General features: G+C 41.2%; 1 protein-coding gene across 1 annotated transcript in view; it reads right to left on the bottom strand.

Moving 5' to 3' along the window:
- Window positions 1-27,566, bottom strand: part of astn1 (astrotactin 1) — a gene marked incomplete at both ends in the record, with an annotated part of 556,709 nt that overhangs the window by 439,787 nt on the left and 89,356 nt on the right. Inside the window, one exon of the mRNA XM_083991516.1 lies at window positions 13,910-14,091. Coding sequence (XP_083847642.1) covers window positions 13,910-14,091 — 182 coding nt within the window. The remainder of the gene's footprint in view (window positions 1-13,909; window positions 14,092-27,566) is intronic.

Here is a 27,566-nt window from a genome sequence, read left to right as displayed (position 1 = left end):
AAACAAAACAAAACACTGCAGTCAGCGTTGTCTGTATAGGAAATTAAATTGAGGCTAAAAGTCCAACGATTCATTTTCTTTCAGCATTACGTCGGCGCAACGTCCTCTACATCTGCAAATGGACAATAAGGCAACCAAGCAGCATGTAACATCCCAGAATCTGTGCAAGTCTGATATATTAAAAGCATGCTGTCTGCTTTATAAGACACTGGCCCTCTCACTTACATCCCAACACTGAGCGGAAATTATTTGATGCCGACGCCACGTTCAGTCTGACTGTCTTTTCCTGTGTGTTCGCTGAGATGCAGACGCAAGAGAGGAAGACAAAAATAAAAAATAAAAAATGATACTGTACATCACAGACTTCAGAGTCTGGTCATCTGGTCCTGTGACTTCCTGGTTATCGGACGCTGCTCTGAACCGTAAAACTGTGGTTATCTAGCAGTTCACCGACTAATATGTGCTCCATTAGTGTAGAAAGTTCAGTGGTGATCTTTACTAACAGCCAACGGGGAAAGCTTCAATACATCATCCTGTGAAGGAAGAGGAAATAAAGGCATCCAAGCTCAAAATAGTCTGTACATTAACTCCAGAAAGGTTAAAAAGTGTAACATGAGATCGTTTAAAGCTGCATTAACTGGCTGCCTGGGGCTGCACACAAGTCAAAAGCACAACAGACATAGGGCTTAGTTGTTGTGGCGTCTTAGCAGCCGGCATGGGGGAGGCATTGGTGTCGATTTGAAGTTGTGTTTCTTTCTGCCTAACACTGACACAAGGTTTATATTCGCCCTCTGTTACCTCTAGTGTAGACTCACTCCAGAGCTGGAGCTACGCTCATTAAAAGCTTTCACTATCCAAACTCACACCCGCAAAGCACCCAAGCCTTTTAAGAGAAGTCCTGTGACCCAGTCCCTGCCCACAACAGCAACATACACAATAATAACAGTTAAAGCTGCTTCACAGGAATGGTCGGGGGTCGGGCAATTTTAGACAAATTTAGGCGATTCTGAGCAACAAGAGACAGAATAGGAAAACAACATTACAATTTCCATTCTGGATTAACTGAGGTTTGAACTCACAAACTCAGACTGACACTGAACCAGCCCCCACCTCATGGAGCTAATTGAATAGAGGTGAAACCTGGTGTGTGGCTTCACAAATGGACTAAAGCAGTCACCATGGTGACAGCAGCTGTCAAGGCAGATTTCAAACAGCTGTCAAAGTGTCAAAAATTATGGTAACAAGACAAAAATCTGAAAATACACATGTTGAATCTTGACAGCATGGAAATGTTGGTGATTTGTTTTTGCAATAAGTGATTTGCTCCTTAAAGGAATAGCTCACCAAAAAATGAACTTCAGTTATTCATTATTGACTCCCCCTCATGCTGATGAATACTCGTGCATCTGGAGACCCGCAAGGCTGGTTCGTAGTCCAACGAAATCCTTATATGAGAGTAATGGGCCCGACACAAAAAGTCCATAAAACTACACAAAAACCTTGTAATATTCCTCTACACTGCTCGTCCACTGCAATCCAAGTGCCCTGAAGGGATATAGTCCAGAGTTTACTCAAAACTACAAAACTAGGACATTTTTTACAGCCTAAACAGTCCTGTATTGAATTTGCATGGGTCGCGCTCTCATGTTAATGAGTGTGAACGTCAAAGCGCAATACAGGACTGTTTAGGCTGTAAAAAGGTCCTAACTCTGGACTATATCCCTTCAGGACACTTGGATTGTAGTAAATGAGCTATGTGGAGGAATATTACAAGGTTTTTGTGTAGTTTTATGGACTTTTTGTGTCGGGCTCTATTGACTCTCATATAGGCCTAAGGATTTTGTTGGACTACGAACCGGCCTCCCGGGTCTCCGATGCACTTTGAGGAATAAAAAACTACTCCGGAGTATTCATCAGCATCAGGGTGAGTCAATAATGACTGAATTTTATTTTTGGTTAACTATTCCTTTAAGTGAAAAACTGATGTTTAAAAATGCCATTCTTGCATTGACTGTAATTGTTGCCATGAGAACAGAATTCCAAATTAAGTTTTTGAGATAAAATTCTGATATTTGCCAAACTTCATCAACCACAACTCCAAAATATTGTCAATTTTTTTCAGGAAGATTGAAAATGTATTTATCGAGAATTGACTGTTATATGTTTACAGTCAAACATTTTCATGCACTTTTGGCTCAGTTTTCCAAATATCAAACATCCGGGTGCTATTTTTGTGGAGGACAGTCTGGAGATGCAGTGTAGTAAATTTGGTGTCAACTGCGCAGAAATTCTGGGAGAAGAAAAGATTAATAAGTTTTACAGTTTTTGAAAAAAACTGAGTGATGGACTTTATCATTGGATTTAATAGTACATAGGTTTCTAAAGTATTGGGGCTACATTTTTGATGAATTTGCAGAACTGTAGCACATACGGTTGATTTGTTAGGAAATGTTTAAGTTTTTAAATTGCTGTGCAGCTTAGGCTGCCTGGCCCCTAATAACAAAAAAAGTCATGGGCAACATACAATTTGGTGTATCAGCTGTCCACACATCCCAAGTGATTCCACAATGCCGTCAGTCAGCAGCATTCTCAGCATTCTCGCTTCTTAAATAATGATGGAGGGGGAACTGGGCTAATTATGCTTAATTACAAATAACTGGAGCATACCCTAATTGTCTGGTTTCTGCTACTCTAACAAAGTTACAGCCAACATTCCGTTTCGGTCTCTTCCCAGCATTATCTTACTCCTTCGCTGCACAATGCTCCAGCCCGTCTGCTTTTTGGTGCCGAGCACGTTCAGTTTATCAGAACTTTTATTCTGTAAAAAGCGGCTGCTTCAGGAATCAAGAAATGAGCTTCAGATGAGTTGGTGATAACTCAGAATTTGACACAACAACAGGCCAGGTGTCAGACCTCTGACCTGCCGTTCGTCTCTCTTATATGTTCAGTGGGTGGAATGGGGTCTGGTGTTATACCCACTGAAAGTTACATCAGAGTTAGAAATAATTGCCCAGTCAAAGCTTTGTTGGTGCTTTTAGAGACACTGAACTGAGTAGACATGTAGCTCACAAGCTCTAGAAGCTATTATTTGTGATCACCATTTGCTGTGATGCGGCTCAGCCCTGAGCCTGGTGAGTACTTACTTGCACAAGTTTGCCCAATACTTTTACTTTAAGTTGTTGTGTGTTTATATAACGAAAGTTATAAAGTCATGCAGTAAAATAAATGAATTGTAATTTCAACACACTTCACTTCACATCACTAAATCTTATTTATTGTTCAGAAAAAAAAGTCTCCTCCTCTTCTTTGATATGAGTGCCTTAATACTTGGAATGATTTGTCAACCTGCAGCTATTTAGGGACAAGTTGCGACCTGTACATTCACCACACTATGAGATAATGACGGAACGTTACTGCTTGCAGAAAAACTGCCCCCGACGGGAACGTGCATCAGCAGTTTTGCATGAATTTACCTCGAAAACAATCATTATCTCATAGTGTGGTGAATGTACAGGTCGCAACTTGTCCACAAGAGCGTTTTGGAGTTGTTGGATTGTGTATTTGATGAGGGAAACCAATAAATTCCACGAGCCTCCGTAGCGTAGCTCTGAGCAGCTCGCGGCTCTGCTCTGCCGTTCTAAAAATAGTTTGCACTGACAATTAAAGGTAATGAACCTACTCCTAAGACTATACAGCAATGGGCCAATTTGCCAAAATGTAGGAGTATCTCTTTAAATGTATGTTTGATTGAAGTCGATTTATTTTATTTATTTATTTTTGTGTGCAGATGTGTTTTAACTCTTTTTTTCTTCTTCTTTTTTTTTTTTACCTTTGTAGTGCTTAGTATGTTCTATTATTATGTGTGTAATTAATACACTGGTCTTGCTCTCTAAATATATTATATAGCTTGTTTTCAGTCACGTGGTTATGATGACGCAAAGGGGGCGGGGCGATGGAGGGCAGGAAGCGGAGAGCGGTGCCTGAAAATGATGGAAAGCGAGTACTAGCTTTTGGTCGAGCCGGCACGTAGTAGGTATCACCAAAAATTTTAGAAATATATTGGATACGATCCATACAACCTTAAGTCAGGAGAAAGGAAGCAGTGAAACACACCGCGTCGACCAGAGCGATTGATATAACAGAGTGGCAACACTCCCATAGGACTCCCATAGAAATACCGAGTAATTTTAAGTCATAAAGTGGTAATAATCTTTGCCATGTACAGTAACCATGTTGACTCAACAAAATAAAATGTATTAGACTGATCGGTTCATAGTAAAACATTTATTTATTTACATAAATGTGGTGATTTCAGTAGGGGAGAGTGGGGTAATTTGTGCCATGGGGCAAGTAGTTCCACCCCTGTTATCTAGAAAACCATAGAAGAAGTTGGTCATTTCACTCATCCTATCAAGAAGGGAGACACATGGCTTGAGAGGAAAGCACATTTATGTTCAAAAAACAAGTTTTTGTCCTCCAAAGTAAAATTTCTATGATCAACGTTTTTTTGATTGCCATGTTTGAACAATTATAGATAACTTTGAAAACAGTTCACACATGTTTTAGTGCTTTATTAAGCTACACCATGAGTCTATACAGTTAGCATGATGCCAGCTCAAAACAGCTGGGGAATCCTTTTTTCTCAAAATGCTGGGCTTGGGGTAATTTGTGCCAAAGGGCCTGGGTTAAGTTGTGCCAGTGGCAGTGCTGTCTGTGTATAGGAGAAACATGACAATGGGCACTGATTTGCTTGAAACTTAACATGTGTGATGAGGGACCGCCCCTGAACACACCTGCCCAGTCTGGTTGTGCTCGTAGCCTGGTGGATGAACAAAACATGTTGTGCCAGAATTTTTTTTTTTTTCTAAAGCTATATTTCTGAAACAGTTGATTTAAGATTCAAAGTGATTGTTCCCAGGGATGCACAACATCCTAAACTATATGTACACATATTAGTTGGGGGCATTATAATAATCCCCTTGCTTTAAAGGCAATTTAAGTAAAAATTGGCACTACTTACCCCGCTCTCCCCTACGTAGCCCAGAGGCAGCCCTGCTCACTTTTCATTCAAACAAACTAATGCCACTGCCACAGTTGTTCATTTTCATCAATGAGACCAACATTAATCTCCTAAAATTAATTTAACCAGCCAGCGGTAAACCTCTAAAAGCGTGCGGATACGTTACTTGGCTCGTTTCCTCCTCCGGGCCCGCCCGTAGTTTAGCTCAGTGGAGCGGCTGCTGCCGCTGCCACGGTCCCCGGTCGGGGCTCACACAGACTCTGCACTTCTCCCAGAACAAACATCGGAGCAAATTCCCAAGCGTTATAAACTGACCACAGACTCTATATGCCTTTATATGCTTAGTTGTGACACTGGCTGTGTGTGTTTTGAACGTTGTTTCAAACTATGTGGGTTTGGTTGAACATCTTTGATGCTTAAATATATATTGCCGCTTAATATATTGCTTTATTCCTCTTTCTATGTGCCATTTTTACTGTAAGGCAGGCTAGAACACCGTTTGTTTACTATGGTCACTTCCGTCCCTCCCACCCACCGTTTTTCGGTCAGTTGTTGAAATTTGAGTCCTTTATGTGTTACTACCTTAGGAACTCTCAAGTAACGTTTTTGATTTTCCCGGTTTGACCGGTTTGAACAGCCGTCGACAGCGCAGACCGTAGACATTTTCATATTCTTTTCCTGCTAGCAAAACACTTCCTGCCCTCCATCTGCAGTCGTGACGTTCCGCGTGACGTCACCTGAAAACCACCTATTCATCTTCTGTTGATTATGTTGGGAGATAAAAGACTGAACACTATGAGGTACATGTGGTTGGAAGTTGATTTGTGGAAATAACAAACAGCTCTTAGTAACCATTAACACAGCTTCAGTGTTATGTGAGGACAACAAATGAGTGACTGTAAAGCGATCCATTGTTAATATCACAAACACTGAATGTAAGAAAACCTTTTTTGTTCCAACTGAAATAGAGATTGTTGTGTTGTTCTTGTTTTGGTGGAAAAAAAAACAAGAAGCCATGGTTCTGTGTTGTCTGCATCACAGATTCTGAGGCACTACAAACAGACCGGGCATTCGGGCTGTGTGCCGTCCTCACCACCCATAGGGAAGCTATGGATTGGTTTGTCTTGCTCGGCCAGCTTTTCAAAAAACACGCCATGCTGTGATGCTCGGGGAGCGGCTCTGGAGGCCGGGATTCAGCCCCGACTGCTGCTTTACAAGTGGTCAGGGCCGCATTGATTTAAGATTTATGCGATCAATGCTATCAACACAGGTTTCAGGAGGGTCACCACATGCATGTCAATACACACCGAGCAGAGCTGTGTCACAGCCACAATCCCCTTCACACTGCAGTGTGGATCCCTGTATCTCTCAGAAACAATCGTTCCATTATCAATTTTAATATTTTTCAGGCGCTACTGGAAGAAATGTCATGACTAATCATAACATTAGATTCAACACTGAGAGTTACCTGATTATTATGCATTAAATTAAACATTTACTTTAAAAAATAAATTGGCAATAATTGTCAGTGTTTCAGCAGGTAAATTACAAAGTTTTTCTCAGAGATGGTGTTTCTCTCTCAGTACATTCTAATTTTGAAGTCAAAGGATTTCATTTTTCTACACCAGAATATTTGTGCTAAGAGAGAGATGCCTTTGAAATGACATGACATAGGGGGATGAAATTGACAGAATATACATGTGAAAGATCACATTAAAGAAAAACGCTCGGGTCAGTCTGGTCAGTTTTCCTCTGTGTGGTGGGGCGGCACCATGGAAACTGTCTTGGCTATAGCCCTGCTAACTCGCCACAGTCATGTACGCCCACAGCAGATCAAAAGATCGTTTTGAAATATTTTAAAATTATACTGGAATCTTTCATGGTTAGTAGCAAAAAAAAAAAGGGAGTCTATACATATCTGCTTTTTAATCCACATGCTGGCAAAGATTTGTAATGCCCAAAGGAAGCATGTCATAACACAAAACCTGTTGGTTCCCAACATGTTGCAGGCTTTTTTTCCCCCTTTACATCCTACTTTCTTTTCTTTCTCCATCTGTCACCAAAGCTTTAGCTGCATTTGTGTCACAGAACAAAACCCTCCTCCCCCTCTTCCTCCTCATTGCTGCTGTACGGCATGTGAACATGTTTAATTAAATCAAAAATATGTACACAGTATAAAAAAATAACTTTTAAAATGTTGAAATGGGAATAAGTTGCAAGAGGGATAGTTCAAAATTTGGGAGAATTGGCCCAATGCCATAATCCCTATAGTTTTAGGAGTAGGTTCGTTTGCTTTATTTGTCAGTGCAAGCTACTTTTAGAACGGCCGAGCAGAGCCGCAAGCTGCTCAGAGCTACGCTACGGAGGCTCATGGGATTTCTTGGTTTCCCTCATCAAACTCATCAAATAAAGAATCCAATGACTCCAAAATGCTCTCGTTGTGACCTGCACATTCAACATGCTATGAGATAATAACGGAACGTTACAAGACTATAGGGATTATGGCAAAGGGCCAGTTTGACAAAATGTTGAACTATCCCTTTAAAGTGAAAAGGAAAAACATCAAAACTATCACCTACCACTATGACTGCCACAGCTGTAATTCCAGGGGGTAATGACCCGGAGAGTACATCAAAGATTTTTCACAGATTTCTTTTTTAGGTCAAATGGAAAGAATTACTGTGATTTTCTCTGGAAAAGGAAAATAACTTTTTTTGTGTGTTTCGCTGAACTCTAGAAGATAGGACCAGGATCAATAGATATTTTAAGAAACTGACGGTATATGTTATTTACTAACCCTCCTCGAAAAAGTGGATGCACTGTTACTGCTCAAACTTACAGTACAGTATGTCTGCCAAAGCACAAAGCAGACTGAAGTAAAAGCAACAGTCCAGCAGTATCTGCCACCTTCCACGTCAGACAACATGCGGCGCTGACAGACTCCACTGCTCCTCACCTTTTGGGTTGAGTGGGCACAGTCAGGGGCGATTTTCACACTACTGATCCACACAAAACTTTGTACCTCCAGGGCTTCCAGGCGGCCGAGGTAAAAGAGTAAGATCTGGCCCAGATTCTGCACCATCCAGCAGAATCGTCAGAAGTTCTATGACCCACACTGGCGACCTTTGTGGATTTTTCTATATCCTGGGGCGCGCAAAAGGGGGTATTAAGGAGAAGGATTCTAGAGGCCCATGACTGACAGGGCCCAGAGAGGCCCCTAATAAGAATATAATACTGACAAAAATAATATGACACTAAGTTATGAACTTATAATCACAAATATATTTTATTTATCATGTACTGGTGACACCTACAGTACTTTATTTGTTTTAGAAACATTTCTCGACCCCGCCCTCCCCATGCCACAGGCAGCCAGTAAGGAGGTGGAGAAAGCAGGTGGCCGAATTAAAAAATATGCCTCAAAAATCTGTCAAAAAAGAAAAGAAAAAAAAGAAAGACAAGGAAGCAAAAGGGAGACAGTTTGTCACCCATTTTTTTCAAAAATCAAGGTGGGTTAGGGCGTATTCACACCTGGTTTGGCTTCTTTTTTTGACTGTGTTTGGGTCGGATTTGGGCTGAAAATATACGCAAAAGACTCGGATTGGGTCGGGTCTGGGCTTCAACCGCAGTTCGGACTGGTTTTGGATTATAGTTTTCAGGCCTGTTGAGACCGCTCTTCCATGGTTTTTATTAACCTCCTCCTCCTTCCAGGTAAGATTTCTGACCAATAACAGAAGAGTTGGTTCGCACATGGCATTTGTTTACAACTTTGAACTGCTTGGAAATGTTGCCGTGTGAACACAAACAACCTCCCAAAAAAGAATGCAACAGTTGTAGCGGTTTAGTTGTTGTATCGGAACAAAGCAAACAAACCAGGTGTGAATACGCCCTAAGTGTTTCATCATCCGTGAATTAGTGGTGGATTGTCTGGATTAGCCTGTTAATCACTAGTTCCATTCCTTCCAGCGCTACTTGAGACTCACCAGAGCCCAGTTTGACAACGCTTTGTTTGGCTGTCACGGGGTGGACTTTTCGAACAAGCTAGTGCCTCCTGGAGCGACAAGTCGTAACACTTGACTTTGTATGTGATTTTGTCGCACCACAAATAAAAGTTGCTTTAGAGATGGCCATTGGCTTATATTTTATAGAGTTTTACAGTGAGTTCCATTGTATTCAGAGCGTTCAGTGCTTCCCCTACCAAGCACCTGCCATAGTGTTCTTCTCACAAATATGGGAATGATTATTTTTTCATGGGGCCCAAACTCCCTGGCGGCGCCCCTGACTATATATATTCCCTTCTTAAGTCTTTGATACCCACTTCTGAGTTTGTGTTTTACTATGATGCTTTCACAAATTAAAAAGTTACTTCATGGCCTCCAAGGAAAAAATGAGACAGAAACAATATAGCTAAAAGATCCACGGGTGAAAAAGAAACATCAAATCTAATCCCTAGGTATTAAAACTATATTAGTCTTTGATATAATGTAATTTACTCATTATGGTGTGGAGGTCTCCTTACTGTATGCAATGATTGGATTGATCCATTGAACCCCTGTGGCAAAACCGCAGCTGATTAAAATTTGGAAATTAAAATTGGAGAATTGTGTGAAGCGGAGATACACTGGAGCTCCAGACTGTCGACATAAATCAATCAATCTTGCCACTTTAAATATCTTAAACTGTTTTAAATACATAGTGTCTTTATTTGTCCTTCCACAGCTGTGTGGAGAGTGGGTTTCGATTTACTCTGTCCCTGCCTGTAGGGCTCCAGCTGGAGTTTAGGATGTGAGTTTGAACTGCCAGTGTCTCGACCGGTGTTGGTACAGACATACACAAGGTTAGTCATCTATTATGGATGACCAGCCGTGGTCAGTGGAGGACACTACGGTTACCTTGTTGGGTGTGAGGGCAAGCTTTGAACCCTGTGTGAGGAAGCCTCCAACTATAGAACAGTGCACATCAAAAACACTGGGGCACAGCAACTGACAATTACTCTGCTCTCAGTGTGAATGTGGGTATTATCTTTAGTTCTGCATTTTGAAAAAAAAAAAAAAAACTAAAAGTGAGGAGAAAACCTTGGATTCAGGGAAAATTACAGCTTGGTCGACCTAACCCACCCTGGGTTTGGTGCAGTTCACTGAACCTGATTCCCCTTTAGGATCAGACCCATAATAAGTCTTGGCTTGTCTTCAAGCCTAAAAATGCTGGAGTCCCAACTCATCCATTAGGCATAAACAGTCTCATGGTAGGCATAGTGGCCAGGCAATGAACTGTGGCAGATTAGACGTTCTGCTTCCTGGCTAAGCCCACCTGGCCTTGGATGTGCAGAACTGGGACCAGTTCAACTCAATTTTGAGTGTTTGATAAAAGCATGGCAGCGGTGCTGTAAAACACAGCCCCTGAGACAAATGTTAAAGGAAGCATTTCCTTTTAACGCTGGAGAGTCGATGGATTTCAGCATTCTGTTCATAAAATGTGAATACTTACCTGAGCAGTTTATTAGTTTCTCAATTAGTTGATGGGCGGAAAATGAATGAGCAATTTTGTTTGATAATCAAACAACCGTGGGTATTATTTTACTATTTTTCTAATTCCAGAACTTTTGCTACAATACTGTTTTTGTTTGGACCATCGTTCAGGCCATTTTATTGCATAACGCTTCAGGCTGTCTTGCTCTGTGCCAAATGTCTGAACAAGTATGAGTCATGTGTTTGAGTGGATGCACAACAGCCAGTGGGCTGAGGTAAAGAGTGTGTACCCAGTGCACTTCATTATCCCGGCAAACTAATGCTCCGTAATGGGTAAAATTAAGCAAAAATATAGCTGTGGCTTTCAGGTCGGGTTCACGTCTCAAATTTGGCAGCACCGGTTGGGTTCTGTTGGTCAGGTCTTAATCATGTAGGAAGGGGCCAAGTTTAATGTTTGAAGAGCTTAGGCCTGTGCAGAGCTCTACAGGGGATACGAGTCCTTTATAAAACACAACAACAAACACTAAACTCATTTCCTAGCTCCATTTTGACCTGTGCACAGTTTATTTTGTGTGTGTGCTTTTGGTTTTACCTCCTAATAAAGTGATTGACATTGTCTGGCTAAACTGTGAGTTTGTTTACATGCCTGTCAGACAAGGCCCCTTTAAACTCTGCAGTGCTTTGCCGTCTGAGATGAAAGCCTACAATCGTGAGGAAAAATCTCCCATTGTCTTTGTGACACGGTCACTGACAACTGATTTGGACCTCTGCCAACCACAGACCAGACAACCTGCAGGAAAAAAAATCTAACAGCATCAGCTCTCAACCTACCTCTACAGTCCGACCAATCAGAATTTGATTTGAAAGGATGTAGGATATTATGAGGGGCCATACAAGACATAATTCATTCTGGCATTCTCACACACAATGGTTGGTTGGGTTGCAGAAGTAGTTGAGAGCTGTTCTGATGGTGCGTCGCAGAGCCTGCCAGTGCAGAGGAATTATGAAAGAGTTGGTTAGTTCAAGATAAACAGCCTTTTTCCGACCAGTTGATGGACGGAAAAAAAAGTGTATATTATGTGCACTTTGATGGGTGTATTATTTTGTGATATCCTATGAGGGGCTGTACATGACATAATTCATTCTGGCATTCTCACACACATATATTCTACTTACACATACATACAGTCTCACTCTCACATGCATATATGACATATAATACAAAACTAGAATAAGAATATGTGTGTAAGAGAGTAAGAATTTGATTTGAAAGGATGTAGGATATCCACCTGATGACCAGTGATTGGAATAACGGTGTATAAAATAACGGCGTTACCGTTACAGACAATAAAATGTGCCTTTACTTGACTTAATAAGTCCTGTCACAAAATAATACATTACAGATTCCTGTGTGGAGGCATGCTGAGTGAGTTGGTTCCAGTTAGTTCCAGATAAATGGGAGGTTAGGGTTATGGTTAACCCTTTTTTGGCTCTTGACCACATTATGACATCACAAATCTCTGGCCAACCTCTCAATCAAGATGTGCCAGGTACGATATTTTTCCATGCTGCTTCTTATTTGAACTTAATTCATATTTAAGAAGTGAGAGTAATTTTTTTAATCAATTACTAGACATTGCAGGTGACCCCATTTGAATTACAGGCGACCCGACGTGAACGCAATAGTTACTTTTCCGAATAATTAGTAACTTTAATAATGTATAGTAATTCAGTTACTAACTTAGTTACTTTTGGGGAAAGTAACTAGTAGCTATAACTTTTCAAAAGTCAGTGCCCAACACTGCTGATGACCTGCTCTTATACACCGCCCCATGATGTTGCCAGATCTTAGAAGTTCCTTGGCAGATACAAAGCTGCTGTGTGTAAAAGCCACAAAATTCTGAGGTGAACTAAGCCTGAAATATCTACTGCTGCTGTTTATAGTGTAACCATATATCAGAAGGGTTCCCTAACATTTTAATGAGAGTTGTAGCACACACAAGTGCATACCACAGCTCCTTTCCCCTCACTACTAACCTGTGCTGACTGCTGCTGTTCTGCAGTCCTCCCAATGACGTCCAATGGAAAGAGGAGCAGGTGTGTGACAGGTGTGGGCTTCAGCAAATAAAAAAAAACAACTACCCATAAAGCAGCCTTCACGGGACCCTTTTTGTTTCCACAAGGAGTTGAACAAGTGACATGGCTTTGGATTTATAGGTCAGGGCCTCCAGCCGGGTGGCAAGCTGCAGCGGGGCCTGAGCAACGCAGTGGCAACACTGCCTCCATCTGTTGTCACGGTCTGCTTATATCTGCATGCTAATCCGTCTCTGCCCACACCTTCATGAAAACACCCTGGTGGCAGCGCCACTTGCCGCAGCTCTTTGAGGATGAGGAATTAGCAGAGCAGGGAACACACAGAGCTGGACCTGAAGCTGATGGGATGTGAAATGCAGATGGAGCAAGGAAGTAAAAAAAAAAAAAGAAAAAAAAGGTGCGATAAGAAGGGAAATCAAAGAGGGAGGAAGCCGAACCTCCACACAGGTTAACTCGCTTCCATATAGAAAAAAAACAACAACAACGTTGCCGACACTCAAACCTGTGCGCCCGGTGGATCGGCTTGATGTTCGCTAATTCATGCAAAACATGCAGGGAGGGGTAGTCAAGGTCAGTTATTTGTTATTATCTCAAGGTCTCGGGGTGGTTGACATTCAGCGGGCATCACCGCGCGGCTCCCTGCCTCCGCTCGGCCCGACGTAGCTGCTGGCAAGAGAGTCTCCTCAAGCTGACTAATCATTTGTGTATGCAGCTATAATATGCTTTCAATGTCTGAAAATACATATCATCCATCAAAGCGAGATTGTAATGTCTTTGGGCTGGAAAAAAGGGCACTGGGAGTAGGTGTGGCATATCTAAGATCTAATAAATATACATTTCCTCAGGCAAGAGGAGGAAGCTGCAAGATCTGAGGATTCATTTCCTTCTCTGCCGACATAGCAGATAAGGTTTGATACAGTGCAGGCATGCAAAAATCTACATTCTGCAACTCAAATGTGAAACTTTAGAAAATTTTGCGTTCCACAAAGAGTCCTTCTGCCGCCTGTCTGCGCAGCGTCCCGCTGACATAAAAAAAAAAAAAACAGGAGAAGGGTCTTCGTCTTCTTTTATGTTTTACTTAGGATTGTCAGACACCCGTATTTCTATGTCGAACGTGTCCGTTCCCGTTCAACAAAGGAGGATGGAGCGTGTTATCTTATCTCAAAGATGATATCTCTGAGGATGTCTCAGCTTTAACAAGAAAAAAAAACTCAGCTGCTTTAAAGTCATGTTATATATTTGAATATATATTGATCTGCATGAAGTAAAAGAACTGGTGAAAGATTTCTTTTTTTTTTCTCGCTGTTTAGTGAACAGTCAGTTTTACCATGACAGAGATGTGCAGGATGCGCAGCTCCTCCTTGGCGGAGTCGTTGGCCGGGTCCGTGGTGGGCTCTGGCAGGTTCAGGCTGCCGTCCTGATGGTGGATGTGGAAGAGCAGGGTGCCGTTCTCCAGCCACTGCTGCCGCCAGCGCACCAGAGGGATGTCTTCCGAGTTCCCTGAGATCTCTGCCAGACACAACAACAGAAAAACAAAGGGGAGGACTTGAATGAGAGGCTTTCTGTGGCTGCAGCACACATTTCCCAGCAGCCACTGCCAACATCACAATGAAGATCCATCCACTGGAATTTAGGCGGTTTGTCAGAAAGCAGACACACGTTGGTGTGATTTGAAGTTCAATAAATAAAGTTTTAAAACTGGCATATACACCAGCTAATGGGTGTGATTTGTTACAGGTCCCAGATCATACACTTGTACAGTGTTTTATTCCAAGTGTATGATTGGTTTTAAGCATCAAAACCCACCTAAAAAGTTGTCAGAGCTAGAGTTAGGCTTTGTTGTGACATAACAAAGTTACAGAAATCCTGACAGCTGGTTTTAAAGCCTCTGGAAACATGACTTTAAATGCTTGCTAATATTATAGTCAAGTGTCTCATTAAGCATCCACAAACATCTGAGTGAAAATAACTATTCATAACTATTAGAAAACCTGGTTAAAAACAGCTCATTTTGCTGTTTAGGCCACTTGTCAGGACAGAGTGGGCGTGGCAGATAACGCTCTGATTGACAGCTCCCTCGTTTTGATTGACATCTCTCTGGCTCCGCCCACGTCAAACAATCTCATGGCAACACGCAGAAAAAACGTGCGTCGATTGATGCTAGCTAGCTATCGCTTGGACCTTTGGTCGTAGTCTCACAAAAAAAAAAAAAAAAAAGGTTTCACCGGCTCTCATCTCTGTGTGCACCGCGACGAGGGGCTGACTGACATGACACACACACAAGCAGGTCGTGCTGGAACGCTAATGAACGCTAAATGCTAATGCTATTGTTGTTGTAATTGTTTTTTTTGCTTGTGTTTTGATTAAATTGTATGCTAAGTACACACTATTAAGCATTTTTTAAGCATTAATATACTGAATTCATCATTTGTAACACATGAATACTCATTAGTATGTAGTTTAGAAGCACAGTTAAACATGTTTTACTCATCACTGATAAGCACTAACTCTATAAACTACATATTAATGAGCATTCATACGTTATAAATGAAAAATTCAGTATTTATTCATGCTTAACCAATGCTTAATAGTGTGTACTTATAAAGTGTTGCCAATTGTATAATTAATTTCCATGTCAATCTGTGTCTTTTGGTCTGATTACATCCTGGTGGGTGGAGAACAGATTTTCAGAACAACTGGGCTGGTGATTCCCCAGGTTCTGGCCATGGCTGGTTCTCTCTCTCTCTCTCTCTGTCCCTCCCCATAGGCAGCCACTTGGTCATGCTGTTCAATTCATTCCTTCACTCCTTTTATTTTGTTTTCAGGCACCTAACAACACTTGCACACTATTTCCACCTCCTACACAATTGACCCACTGTCTCCCATACCCTATGTGTTTTTATACTTATACTATGTATATAAAAAATGTCTGTTTGTTTAATAGATTGCCTTGTTTAACTGCTGATGGTGTGCTTCCTGCTTGTTGCAGCTGGTACAGACCCTCAAATTACTTTGATTTATCACCAAATACCTGCAAAGCTAAGAACATTCTCACCAGCTTCCAGTAAAAAAAAACGTTTTAATGCTAATTGGCAAAAATTAGTATGCTAAAACTTAGATTTAGCAGAGTTTACATGCAGAAGTGATGGAACACTGAGGATACAGAAGAATAAGGAGTGATTTTTAACGGAGGCAGCAGATCATGAGAAACAGTGTGCTTTGTGTCATGCCTCAGTCCCTCAGACAATACATTCTGCTCCAAGCTGTTTGAAGTATTAGTGTTGTACGCCAAAACACACACACACACGCACGCACTGTGCAGAAATGGAAAAAGAAAAAGAAAACATTATGAATGCATGACTGAGCTTTGTGTGTGATTTTTTCTGTTATGTAAGTGTGAAGAGTAGCAAAGATGCATCAGGCTCATAAGTCATGAGAACTGAGAGTGCTGACTGGAAGACATCATTTGAAACAAAGATCACAGAAAGTGCAGCGAGGACTAGATACTGAATCCTGGTCCCAGCTGCACTATCAAACTTGTTCTCGGGCTGATTTTGAGGTTTCACTGCAGTCACAGCAGTACGCACTGATTTGGTCATTTGGTTTTAAAGTGGAAGGCAGACTTGTGGATTGCTTCTAACACTTTCAATGAATATCAACATAAAAAAAGAGCTCCATTATACATGGTTTCCTTGAACTACCCTGAACCGTGGTGAACCAATGACAGTCTTAAAGGGATAGTTCAACATTTTGGCAAATTCGCCCATAGCTATATCTCTATAGTCTTAGGAGTAGGTTTGTTACCTTTATTTGTCGGTGCAAGCTATTTTTAGAACGGCGGAGCAGAGCCGCAAGCTGCTCAGAGCTACGCTACGGAGGCTAATGGGATTTCTTGGTTTCCCTCATCAAACTCGTCAAATACACAATCCAACAACTCCAAAATGCTCTCGTGGACAAGTTGTGACCTGCACATTCACCACGCTATGAGATAATAACAGAACATTACGAGACAGAGTTGTTTGCATCAGCACAGCCACTAACACTGTGTCATTAACACTGGCAGTTACAAACAAAAAGGAAGAGCAAGGTAATACAAGGTAAACAAACAACATGCTAAAGATCCTAACCATTCTAATTAGTCTGCTAGTCCCACAGGCCGCTGACACAACAACCCATTATATACTCCAGAGCTTGTGTCTGACTGAGGCTCAGACACGTAGCAGAGTCTCTCTGATGTTTCCTCCTCTAACCATCTAGATCAGAGATGTCAAACATACGGCCCCACGGGCCAAAACCGGCCCGCCAGAGCCTCCAATCCGCCCCGCAGGATGGTTTGGCAAATGTAAAAAAAAATCACATAGAAGCCAGAAGAGACATAACATTGTTGAAATAGAAAGTATTTTTTTCTCAGAAATGGCAAGTTGCCCATAACATGTTCTGTAAAAGGAGTAAAACAAAGGGAATATTTAGAGTTCTCATTATTTATAGGTTTATCTCACTGGTCCGGCCCACTTGAGATCAAATTTCACCTGTCAACCTGGAGCAAGTAGTCGTGGTGGGCGAGGCATAAATGCTCCGACGTTGTGCTCCTTCAAAGCGAAACTTAAGACTTTTCTGTTTAGCTGTGCATTTCCTTAAATGTCTTTGTGTGTATGAACTTCTGTGTATCTATCACTGTTTACTTTTAATATGTTGTCCTATATGTAAAGCACTCTGAACTGCCTCTGCATGATATGGTGCTATATAAATAATTGAATTGAATTGAATTGAATTGAATTGAATTGAATTGAATAAGGCCTGATCCCAGTAAAACCTATATAGGAGAAAATATAAATCAAGCAACATATGTTCATATTAAAAAAAAAAATTCAACTAAATTCATATAGACATTTTCATAAAGTCTCTTATAACCTTTGCACATCAAAATTAATGGGTTTTCTCAAACGCTGGTCAACCCACATAAAAGGCAACTGAGTCCTTTATACTGGCAGCTGAGAACACAAACAACTGCAGGGAGCAATGACATCACATGGACTCACAGAGCATCAACACGCACATACACACACACACACAGATGCAGGAGGAAAGAGTGAGCAGCTAGCTGTCATGCAGACTGGTAAAAGGGAACACATCTCTTACCCAGGTTGGTGCTGCTGGAAGTGTGGGAGCCTCCGTGTGACATTGATGATTGTGTGTTCTAATACTTATTTTGGGGCTGCAGCTCACTCTTTCATACCCCGAGCTCGGTGAAGCTGCAGAGTTGCGCAGATGACAGGTCTGTTTTGCAGCGTTTGTGTTGGGAAACGCATGACGGCGTAAAAATACCACGAAAATGCATTCATTCGTGTGAACGTCGCTGCCGATCGCCGCCTGTGACTGCTGCAGAGTCATATGACCTGGGAGTGAATGCTCTGTCCAACTGCAGACAAAAGCCAGATGTTAAAGGGCCTAGTTTTTTTTAGTTTTTTTACAGTGTTCTGTGTTCTCTACTCATCCATTCACTCACTCGCAGTTAGTCTGTCACTGTTCTGACACTGCTACACAACCCAATTTAAGTCATTTACTATAATAAATGTCCTGTTTAACAACAGCCTCCACTCCAACTGCATTAACCGCAAAGGCAATTTACAGTTTCGTGGAATCAAACTGTTGCGCAACATCCCTTTTCATATTGATTTTTCAAATACAATTTGCATGTACACATGAATATTTCTTGCGTGACTCACACAGTATTTGAATGCCTGAGTACACTACACTACACTACACACACACTCCTCTGTGTGTGGTTCTCCCACTTGGATCCCGACTCTGAGCACTGAGAGCATCAGCACTCCAAGTAGTGACACAGCTTCATACCTCTGTACCACAAGTACAACATTCATCAGAATAATGATTTCTCACATGTACGCCGTGGACCGTATTTCGATAAATTCAGAGGAGTCGGAGCAAAGAGAAAGTTAAAGCAGAACACGAAGTTCACCATCATATATTTTTGTCCTTTTAAATCTATTTAATGACACTTAAATGAGAACAAACTGCTACATTGTGTCTTAAAGCTGAAAGACTTATAAGAAGTGATTAACAAAACTCAAAGTAAGTACAATGTTTTATCTCATAGAAAAATATATGGACTACATTTTTAGTAGCATATTATTATTCATATATTTTCAGAGTGTGTGTATTCTTTAAACATGATTTATAAATTCCACTGTTAGTGAGGGCCAGTAATCCCTCACCAAATTCTAATTAAGAATTTGCACATCACATCCTGTTTAATGCCACTGTTTTAAGTACAGGCTGCATGGTGCACATGCTTAGACTGTTTTTGGATTAAACTTTGGACAGTCTGCTACTAAAAAAAAAAAAAAAAAAAAACTTAGACTAATTGCCAGCATGACCCACTGAACTATACAAATCTATTATTCTGATATGCTATCTCTACTGTTATACAAGCTCCCAAACAGAGCTCATTTTACACACACAGATGTCAAAATGAGCCTAACAAAGAAGCAAGTGCAAGCACAACGTGGAGCAGGAAGGGGATGGTGGTGGGGATGAGGGTGCACTGAAGGGACACGGTCCATTAGCGAATATTTCATAATTGATCAAAGTCCGTACTATGTACCGGTTTATTCTTGTAGCGGTGCGGCACGCCGGTGGTTGAGTGGAGAAATCACAGTCTGTAAATAATAATAAGCTTTAAAGCAGATCAAAAGAAAACCCAACAACTGAGTGACTCAAGCGCTAAGTTAAGGCATTTATGTTAGCATGGGAGATGAGAATTAGGACGGCAATAACAGGGAGCGTGAAGCCAGAGGTATAGGCAGAGGTAGGGAATCAAACAACCTCGCAACTTTCAGTTCTCACGCCACAAAACCTACTTATCACTGTAGAGATCTATATATAAACACGGGCTAAACCCCACGCTGCACAACACCAATAGTGTGATTACAGCCTAAGATGTTGCTGCTAGCAACATTTTCCTGCTGATCACAAGCTTCTGCACACTGTGCAAAAAGAAATGAAGAAGTTAAGAGCATGCACGGAGCTGCACACCCTTCACACCTCTGTCTCAAGTGAGTCAAGACTCTCAGACCTTATTATCTGCTTTGTGTGCTCCGTCTGCGTCTGTAATTCAAACCTTAGCATAACGACACCGACCATTAAAGATCCAAGGTCAGCCACTTGAAGCTGGTAAAGTGTTGTATTTAGTAGTTAATGGGGGGAAGTACGTTTTACACATTAAAGCCAGTTAACCCATCATCAAGGAGCAATATTCCACTGTACTCTACTCTACAACTATTAAAGTTTTCAACTACTTGCGTATGTGAAATCAGTAAATTACATTACATAATTACACTGGTGAAAAAATGGAATGGATGGCTCAAAGTATCTGGAATCTGTCTTTACAGGTGGCAGGCCATTGCTTGTGAGGATCATGAATGAAAAGGAGATGTCAATATTTGCTTTGCAAGTCAATTTTCAGTATGTGCCCCTAAATATTCTGCTTGCGCTCCTAAAAGTTTAAGTTGGAGCCACTGTGCTCCTTGTAAAATAAAGTTAGTCTGGAGCCCTGCCTTGTCAAGAATATACAGTATATAAAATAAAACACGGTGAAGCTTTAGGTGACATCTTTTTAACAGAAAGGCAAACTGGGAAAATGGATTTTGAAAGATGTGTTGTTGTTTTTTACCATTAGTCTTAATATTAACACCTTCCCTGGTGACAATGTTTAAGTCTGACAATGGGAGAGTGACACTTAAGCATGGCAGTGTGCCTTTAATCCTTATTCCCATGTCATCAAGAACATATGTCTCTTCCCACACGGGAATGAAACATGATCTTCAAAGAAATGATTCTCTACATATATTCAAAGCTTAATGAAAACATCGATCATGGCATTATACTTCTTTATGTACAAAAATGTTCATAAAATGAAACAACAGAATTTTCTTCATATGCAACTTACAAGTGAGAGTCATCACTGTAGCTACAGGATGGATGTAAGTACTAAGCACAACATCAATGCAATAAGTCCAAGGAGATCCATCCAAGTGAATTATACAATAAACGTATCATGCTTTGAATGTTTGCCATTTAGGAGAACAACCAAGTGTGTTGCATAATGATGTAAATATTGAATCGGTCCTGACAGGTGGACCTTTAATCTTGCACCACCACAAGCTTATAAACTTATAAGAAAACAGTCTCATAGGACACTGTAGTGTAAATTTAGCACAACATACGTTAACATGCTAACACACAAAACTAAGACCGTATGTAATACCTTAGCATGCAAACATTGCCATTATGTGACATGCGTATGTTAGCATGCTAATGTTAGCATCTGGTTCAAAGCCGCTGTGAGCCGTCAAGAGACTCTAGTGGAGCTGTGGACCTTCAGCCTACTTATCTTGATAAAGAGTTTTTTTGTTTGATTTTTCCCCTCGTGGGCTTCCTTAAAGTAACTAATGTTTCTCATGTAAATTCTCCATTCACTCCCTATCCACCGTCTATGCAAGCACTTACCTGGCCTTAAGTATTCATGGTAAAAGCAAGGGTCATTAATATTTTGTGCACACACTGAACATGCAAAACATTACGGCGCAGAACCTTCGAGCGCTTCACTTCACGCTGTGCAACATTGTGCACTGCCGTCTTTGTTAGACAGTCCATTATACTGATTGCTGGCAGAGGAAGCACTCGCTCGCCGGATAATAGCTATAACCCTTATATAGATTATAACCTGTTTACAAACCAAAACACTTAATGCATTTACTGTGACACAGCAATGTGTGTGTGTGTGTGCGAGTGTGTTTGTAATTGTGAGAGTATAACAATAACTGATGTCCTCATGCCGCAGTGGAGAGGGAGTTCCCTCTGCCCATAAATAAGATTTAAGAGTCCCGACTGGTTTTAACCTAAATGCAAATGATGTGCCAGAGTGTGACAGGGCACTTTTTAAAAAGTGTGCTCTCTCGCTCCCTGGGGACTAGTTTGCCACAAGAGTGGGATTAATGAGACTGCCGCTGTTACAGCACGGGATAGTGTACAGTACCACCCAGCAGAGAGAGAGAGAGAGAGAATTCAAAAGGGAGAGGTGGAGAGAAAAAGAGAAAGTGCCCACCCACCAACATTAAGATGGATCAAAGTAATCTGATTACGCCGCCTTATTAGCGCTGCTCCTCTGAATGCTGATTCGCTGTACAATTTACTTTAAAGCAGTTTCAATTCCTTTATAATTAAAATGACGTAGCATCTCTCTCTCTCTTTCTCTCTCTCTCTCTCTCTCTCTCTCCAGCATTCCATCCTTAATCCAGGCGTAAACAAACAGGCAGTTCCAACCACAGAGGATCCCGGCGTAGCAGCGTAACAGCCTTCCCCATCCCATAACGGATTGACGGAGACCGCCACAATGTGACAGATTAGCGGGAACACAGAGTGTGCTTTGTGGCTGTCACAGGTTTGCCCTATGTGTACATACTAGTAGGTAAATTATATTTTGCATTAAAATGTAAAGTAAAATCTGGTTCTTCCTCTCCAAGTCACGAGTCTCAAAGACCTCTGCTTATCCAAGCATGACTGATATAATTAGAAAATCCTCACAGGGGATTTAAGAATGAAAAAAATGGATGTGATTCTTACCGTCGTGAGATTAATGCATAAGGATGGAAATACACAAATTATAGTAAAGTGGTCTGTCTGATGCAGTTTTAGGGAGTTTTTTTTTCTTCTCATTTTTTGGGGGAGAATTCAGCAACATAAAGCTGTGGGGGTTTTAGCACCCAGCGGGGAGGTTTTGTTCTGTCCCAGGCAATAACGTCACAGCGAAGTGTCAACAGTGGAATAAAATAATTCATCATATCGGAGTGTTCCTGGCTTGGATGATGGGCTCGGTGTTAAACTGGAGCTGCAGTAGATTCGTGCGCTACCTCTGGGACCCTTCAGGCTCCAGCTTACTGTTAACAATGTCAGTGGGCTGCCTTTAAGTCGACTGTCACTACCACTCATATATCAACTGGTGAGTTCACCTGAAACACAGAGAAAACAGTGGACAGTTGATTTCTGCACCATGCAGATAGTAGGAGTTTTATTTATCCAGGTTATGGAGTCTCTGTCTCTGAATCTTCTGCCCACAAGTTAGAGCACTACTTATCAACATTTCTTACTCACTGTGATCTGACCCAGTTGTGATCATGTCAGAATTAAACAGTGAGTAATTTATTATCATAAAAAGAAGCTGCTATTGAAATATCATGTTGAACATTGTGTTTTGTGTCATGAATACAGTGGCGTCACATGCTTGTTTTCAAGGTCTTGTTGAATGTTTCTACACTTAAAGGAATAGTGTAACATTTTGGCAAATTGGCCCATTGCCATATAATCCCTATAGTTTTAGGAGTAGGTTTGTTACCTTTAATTGTTGGTGCAAGTCTCGTACTTTTCCGTTATTATCTCATAGCGTGGTGAATGTGCAGGTCAAAACTTGTCCACCAGAGCGTTTTGGAGTTGTTGGATTGTGTATTTGATGAGAGAAACCAAGAAATCCCATTAGCCTCCATAGCATAGCTCTGAGCAGCTTGCGGCTCTGCTCCGCCGTTCTGAAAATAGCTTGCACCGACAATTAAAGGCAACGAACCTACTCATAAAACTATAGGGGTTATGGCAATGGGCCAATTTGCCAAAATGTTGAACTATCCCTTTAATAATCCATGATAACAATGGGAAGTTTGTATTTAGGTTACTTTTTTCCATCTATTAAGAATCTCATACCACTGTAGACCCTTGAAAGTGAATAAAAAACACAGCTATTATTGTGTTTAAATTTCTCTTTTTGTTCAGAAACCAACACGACCAAGCCAGACTGTTTCTTTTGATACAAGGCTAAACCACTTCAGCTCGGCGCTTTACTTTTGAAGTGTACTGTTAAGAAAGTGGAGGAGCTATTACACAGCTGTGGAAGGGTAGAGACCTCATATTATAGAACCTGAGATCTGAGCTCAAGTGTGTCCACAGACAAAACGCCTGAATACAAAAGGAAGCCGACAGGTCTCCTGTAACAGCACAGCCCACCCAGACCCTACGCTCAACTTTGCAGGGTTTGGTTTCTCTGAGTCTTTTACCTGAAATTAGATATGTTCTATTTCTCCATTGGGAAAACATTTGACCAATCAGAAGAGAGGCTCAGAGACTTCAAGGTCGCTGGGCATCTGCTGTATGTGACCTCCATGTGCCTACGCTTCAGCAATTCTATGATAAGTCACATACTGTTAAAAAATGCATCATTCTATTTTAGTAGAAAACATAGATTCCTATAGTGTAACTGTAAAAACAAGTGGATCAGTATGCAGCATACACTTCATACTGTTTGTTTATGGGACTGAAATATAGGACACAGCTTCAGTTTACCTTTTTTTAATATACATATATATTTAAAGTTTACCATTATGAGTTGCTACTTATCATGAAAGATCTCATATCCTGTGCAGAAGAATCTGAAATAGAGAAGCTGAGATGTGCTGATGTAACAATATGGGCTATATTATGGCCTTTCCTTTTGAGTGACGGTTTTCAAGTCTGGTTTCCATGATAATTTATTTATATTTTTCTATCCCTATACCAAACATGCAAACAAACGGAGTGTCGGCTGCATCTACTGTGAGACTCCATGCTTTAAAAGCCTGAGGAGAACCTCGGCACGACTAAAACATGATGTAAAAAAAGACAAACATATTGTGCAAAGGTCACAATATGCTCAGAAAATCATACATCCACTTGGTATAAACAGCCTAAAGGTTTTATCATCATAAAACGTCTCCTTTAACTCTCTGTCATGGATAAAAAGCTGTGTTTATTTTAAGTGGATACTTCACAGCCGCCTCAGAAATCAGCCTCACTTTGGTGTTAGTTAGAGGACGTGCTTGAAGGACGACCTTCACGTGTTCACAATGGAATAATGATCTGGAAATTAGCACCCTGTCTCCACCTCGTGCACCTCCCCTCGGAGCCGCCGGCCTCTCAGCTGGAGAACGCCGCGCTCTCTTTAATAGTCGTTTATTATGGCTAAGTTTGGGGAATTCAGAATCAACAGCTCCAAAGTAATTTCTGCTTATCGCCGTGCCCTCCGGTGACCGCGCTGTGTGATGATTGTTATCGTCGTCTCGGCGGAGAAGAATTTAGAGAGAGAATACACTTGTGGTATTACAACCTCTGGGAGTGTCAGCGCCGAGGAAAGCAGCATTTTCTGGTGATTTTCTGGGAGGACAGTGGGAGGTTTTTTTTTTAATTATTATTTATAGACAATATTTATAATGATATTCACTTATCTTAACCTCTTCATGCAGAGGCCATTTTTGGCAATTTCCGCCTGTTTTTGTATCACTGCAATTAAAGCTTTTTATTTACAGAAGTACTAATCCCACAACTATGGTTAATGGCTTAAATGAAAGAAAACCTTTGTCCCTTTACATCTATATCTATAAAATATTGAATTGAGTCATTCCATAAAAAAATGGGCTTCTGAAATTACAAATTTTTTTTGAAAAAAAAAAAAAACGAGTTTGAAAGTTTTGGTGAAATGGTGATATATCAAAATCCTAATTATAAAACAGGTTGAATTTTACATATATGGTTCACACACTCCCTGTCCACATATGTACCAAATTTTAGGTTGATATGTAAAACTACTGAGGCACTATAGAGTTTTTCCAAACAGTGTCCCTTGGCGATGTACAGCGTGCAAAAACTGTCCAAAATTGTCCAATTTGGCTAAAATGCACACTGCAAGATTTTAGTGAGATTTTTTTTTTCCAACAGATAACTTACTGGGGCCAATCACACACTTGATGGCTTTTAGGAACACCAGTTACATAAGTAAAATGCCATTTGAAAATTTAATTTATGGGGATGAATATTTAGTGTCCAAAACCCATCCAAACATGAATTTACCTATTTTCGCCTGTATTATATTGTTATTTTCCTTTAAAACTCCAGAAGTAAACATCCCACAACCATCAGGGATGGCTTAAATTAACAAGGACATTTGAAATAGTTCATTTTGTCTTTTATTATTATTTTTATTAAACTTGGGGCAGTAAAAACACACTTTTTGTGGAGACTTGTATTGCTTACTTGTTGACACTAGGGGGAGAGGGAACCACAGGAACCAGCTGGGTGCAGGCTTAAGCTTTGCCCAATCAGGGATCATTATATATCAGGTCCCACCTTAGAGTCTCTGCTATTGGACCAAAAAGTTTTCACCCCCGTGACTTTGATTGACAGGCGACGAGAGATGCGCAAAGCGGGTGCGCAGTCTGACGGATAATAGCTCATAGCATTAGCACTGCGGGTAAACGTAACCATTGAAGGATTATCTGGTCACGATGGATTAAATCACCCATGCCTGTTTTGTCGAGCACATCTTCAGCTTGAAAAAGAGGGTAAGCTTGTAATTTTATTCAGTGTTTTAGTGGGTCTGTGACTGTTTATGTCCGTCTTTTTCGGCACTCGAAAATGACTTCCGGGTTTGTTTGTGTAGAGTGAGCAGGCTTGTTTAAACCTTTAATGGGGTAAAAACTGCATTTTTGTGCTTTGCCTTTGTTTATATGACAGTTTATGATTTTTTGGTGGTGAAAGAAGAGGTGTACAGATGGTACATATATGTTTAAATCACCTTCGTTGTTGACGTGACGTCACTTGCGGGCTGCCGTAGTCTGATATTGTTTGAGACATTTTCAGTGACTGTGAAAAAACCGTAGCACCTAAAAACTTCATTTTTTTTCTACATGTTGCCGAAAGTGTCCTTAAAAGGTCTGTGGTGGAGTTTTAATTACACCAGGCCTACTTTCGTTTGTATTAAGGACGCCGTTCGTGTGTTATTGATTTGGGACGCCGGCGTCCCAACCACTAGGGGGCCTGCGTGAACAGGTTAATCAGCACTTGTGTATCAGTTTACTGGAATTTGTTGGAGATAATCACCAAACTGAAGAAACAGTCTTACAGCTCAGCAAGGTATAATTAACTACAGAGACTCTGTGAACTTCTGGGCTCTTTCCAAAGAGTAGGACAACATCATCACATTTACTTTTATTCATTCAACTAAAAAAAAAAAAAAATTAGTTCACCAAAAATTTGCACTTTTAACTCATTGAGTGCCAACCACGTAATTTCTCGTTTTTCGTTCCCATGCGTTGAGTGCCAACAACGTAATTTTACGTTTTTTGCTTTTTTTTAAAATTATGAAAATAGACACTTTAATACACATTATATGTAAATTTGGGGACTCTATGACGAGGAGAACTGAAATAGATGACGATCAAAGTCACATGACAGCTCATGATCTGGAAGTTTTTATCATAACTCGGCTTCTGCAAACGAGTTCTGCATGCAGATGCAGCGCAGCTGCTCCGCTGCTGCTCTGCTCTCACCCGCGCTGCAGCTCCAGCTGCTCGAGCTGCTCGGAGCAGAAACAGGAAGCTCTCAGCCGACAGTCCGCCCGGTCTTCAGCTGGAGCAACACCGTGTCCTCCCCAAAGTCCTCCCGCGGTAAAATCTGATGGTCTCTGGGCCGAAGCAGACCGGCATCACCGACCCGAACCACAGAAGGACCGCGACCACCGGCGGGACCGGTGTTCCCGAGCCGCGGTGGCCGACTGACCCTCACGCTCCGCGGGGAGAAGCTGTGACACGGCACGGTGCGTCTGTGTTATTGTTGTTTAGTGGCGCCCCCCCCCGCCCCCGCTGGTGGTTTTGTGAATAGAACAACCATTGTTGTATATATTTATCTTATACGAGCCCTTTGATCCAGAAATGCGAGTGTGAGAAGAGCGACAGACACAAACAGAGCACCTTTCATAAAAGACGCTCTATCTCCTTTTCTAGAAAAAAAGGAGGGATTTTGGTGAAACCCAGCCATGTTTAGCTTGACTTTTCTCAGGAACAGAGGCACGTAGAAACAAACGGTTTGTGGCCACTTGAAGCATTAAG

This window comes from Trachurus trachurus, assembly GCF_905171665.1.
Source record: "Trachurus trachurus genome assembly, chromosome: 17".
Classification (NCBI taxonomy): Eukaryota; Metazoa; Chordata; class Actinopteri; order Carangiformes; family Carangidae; genus Trachurus; species Trachurus trachurus.
The sequence above is the reverse complement of the archived record's forward strand: the minus strand, read 5'-3'. Positions and strand labels throughout refer to the sequence as shown.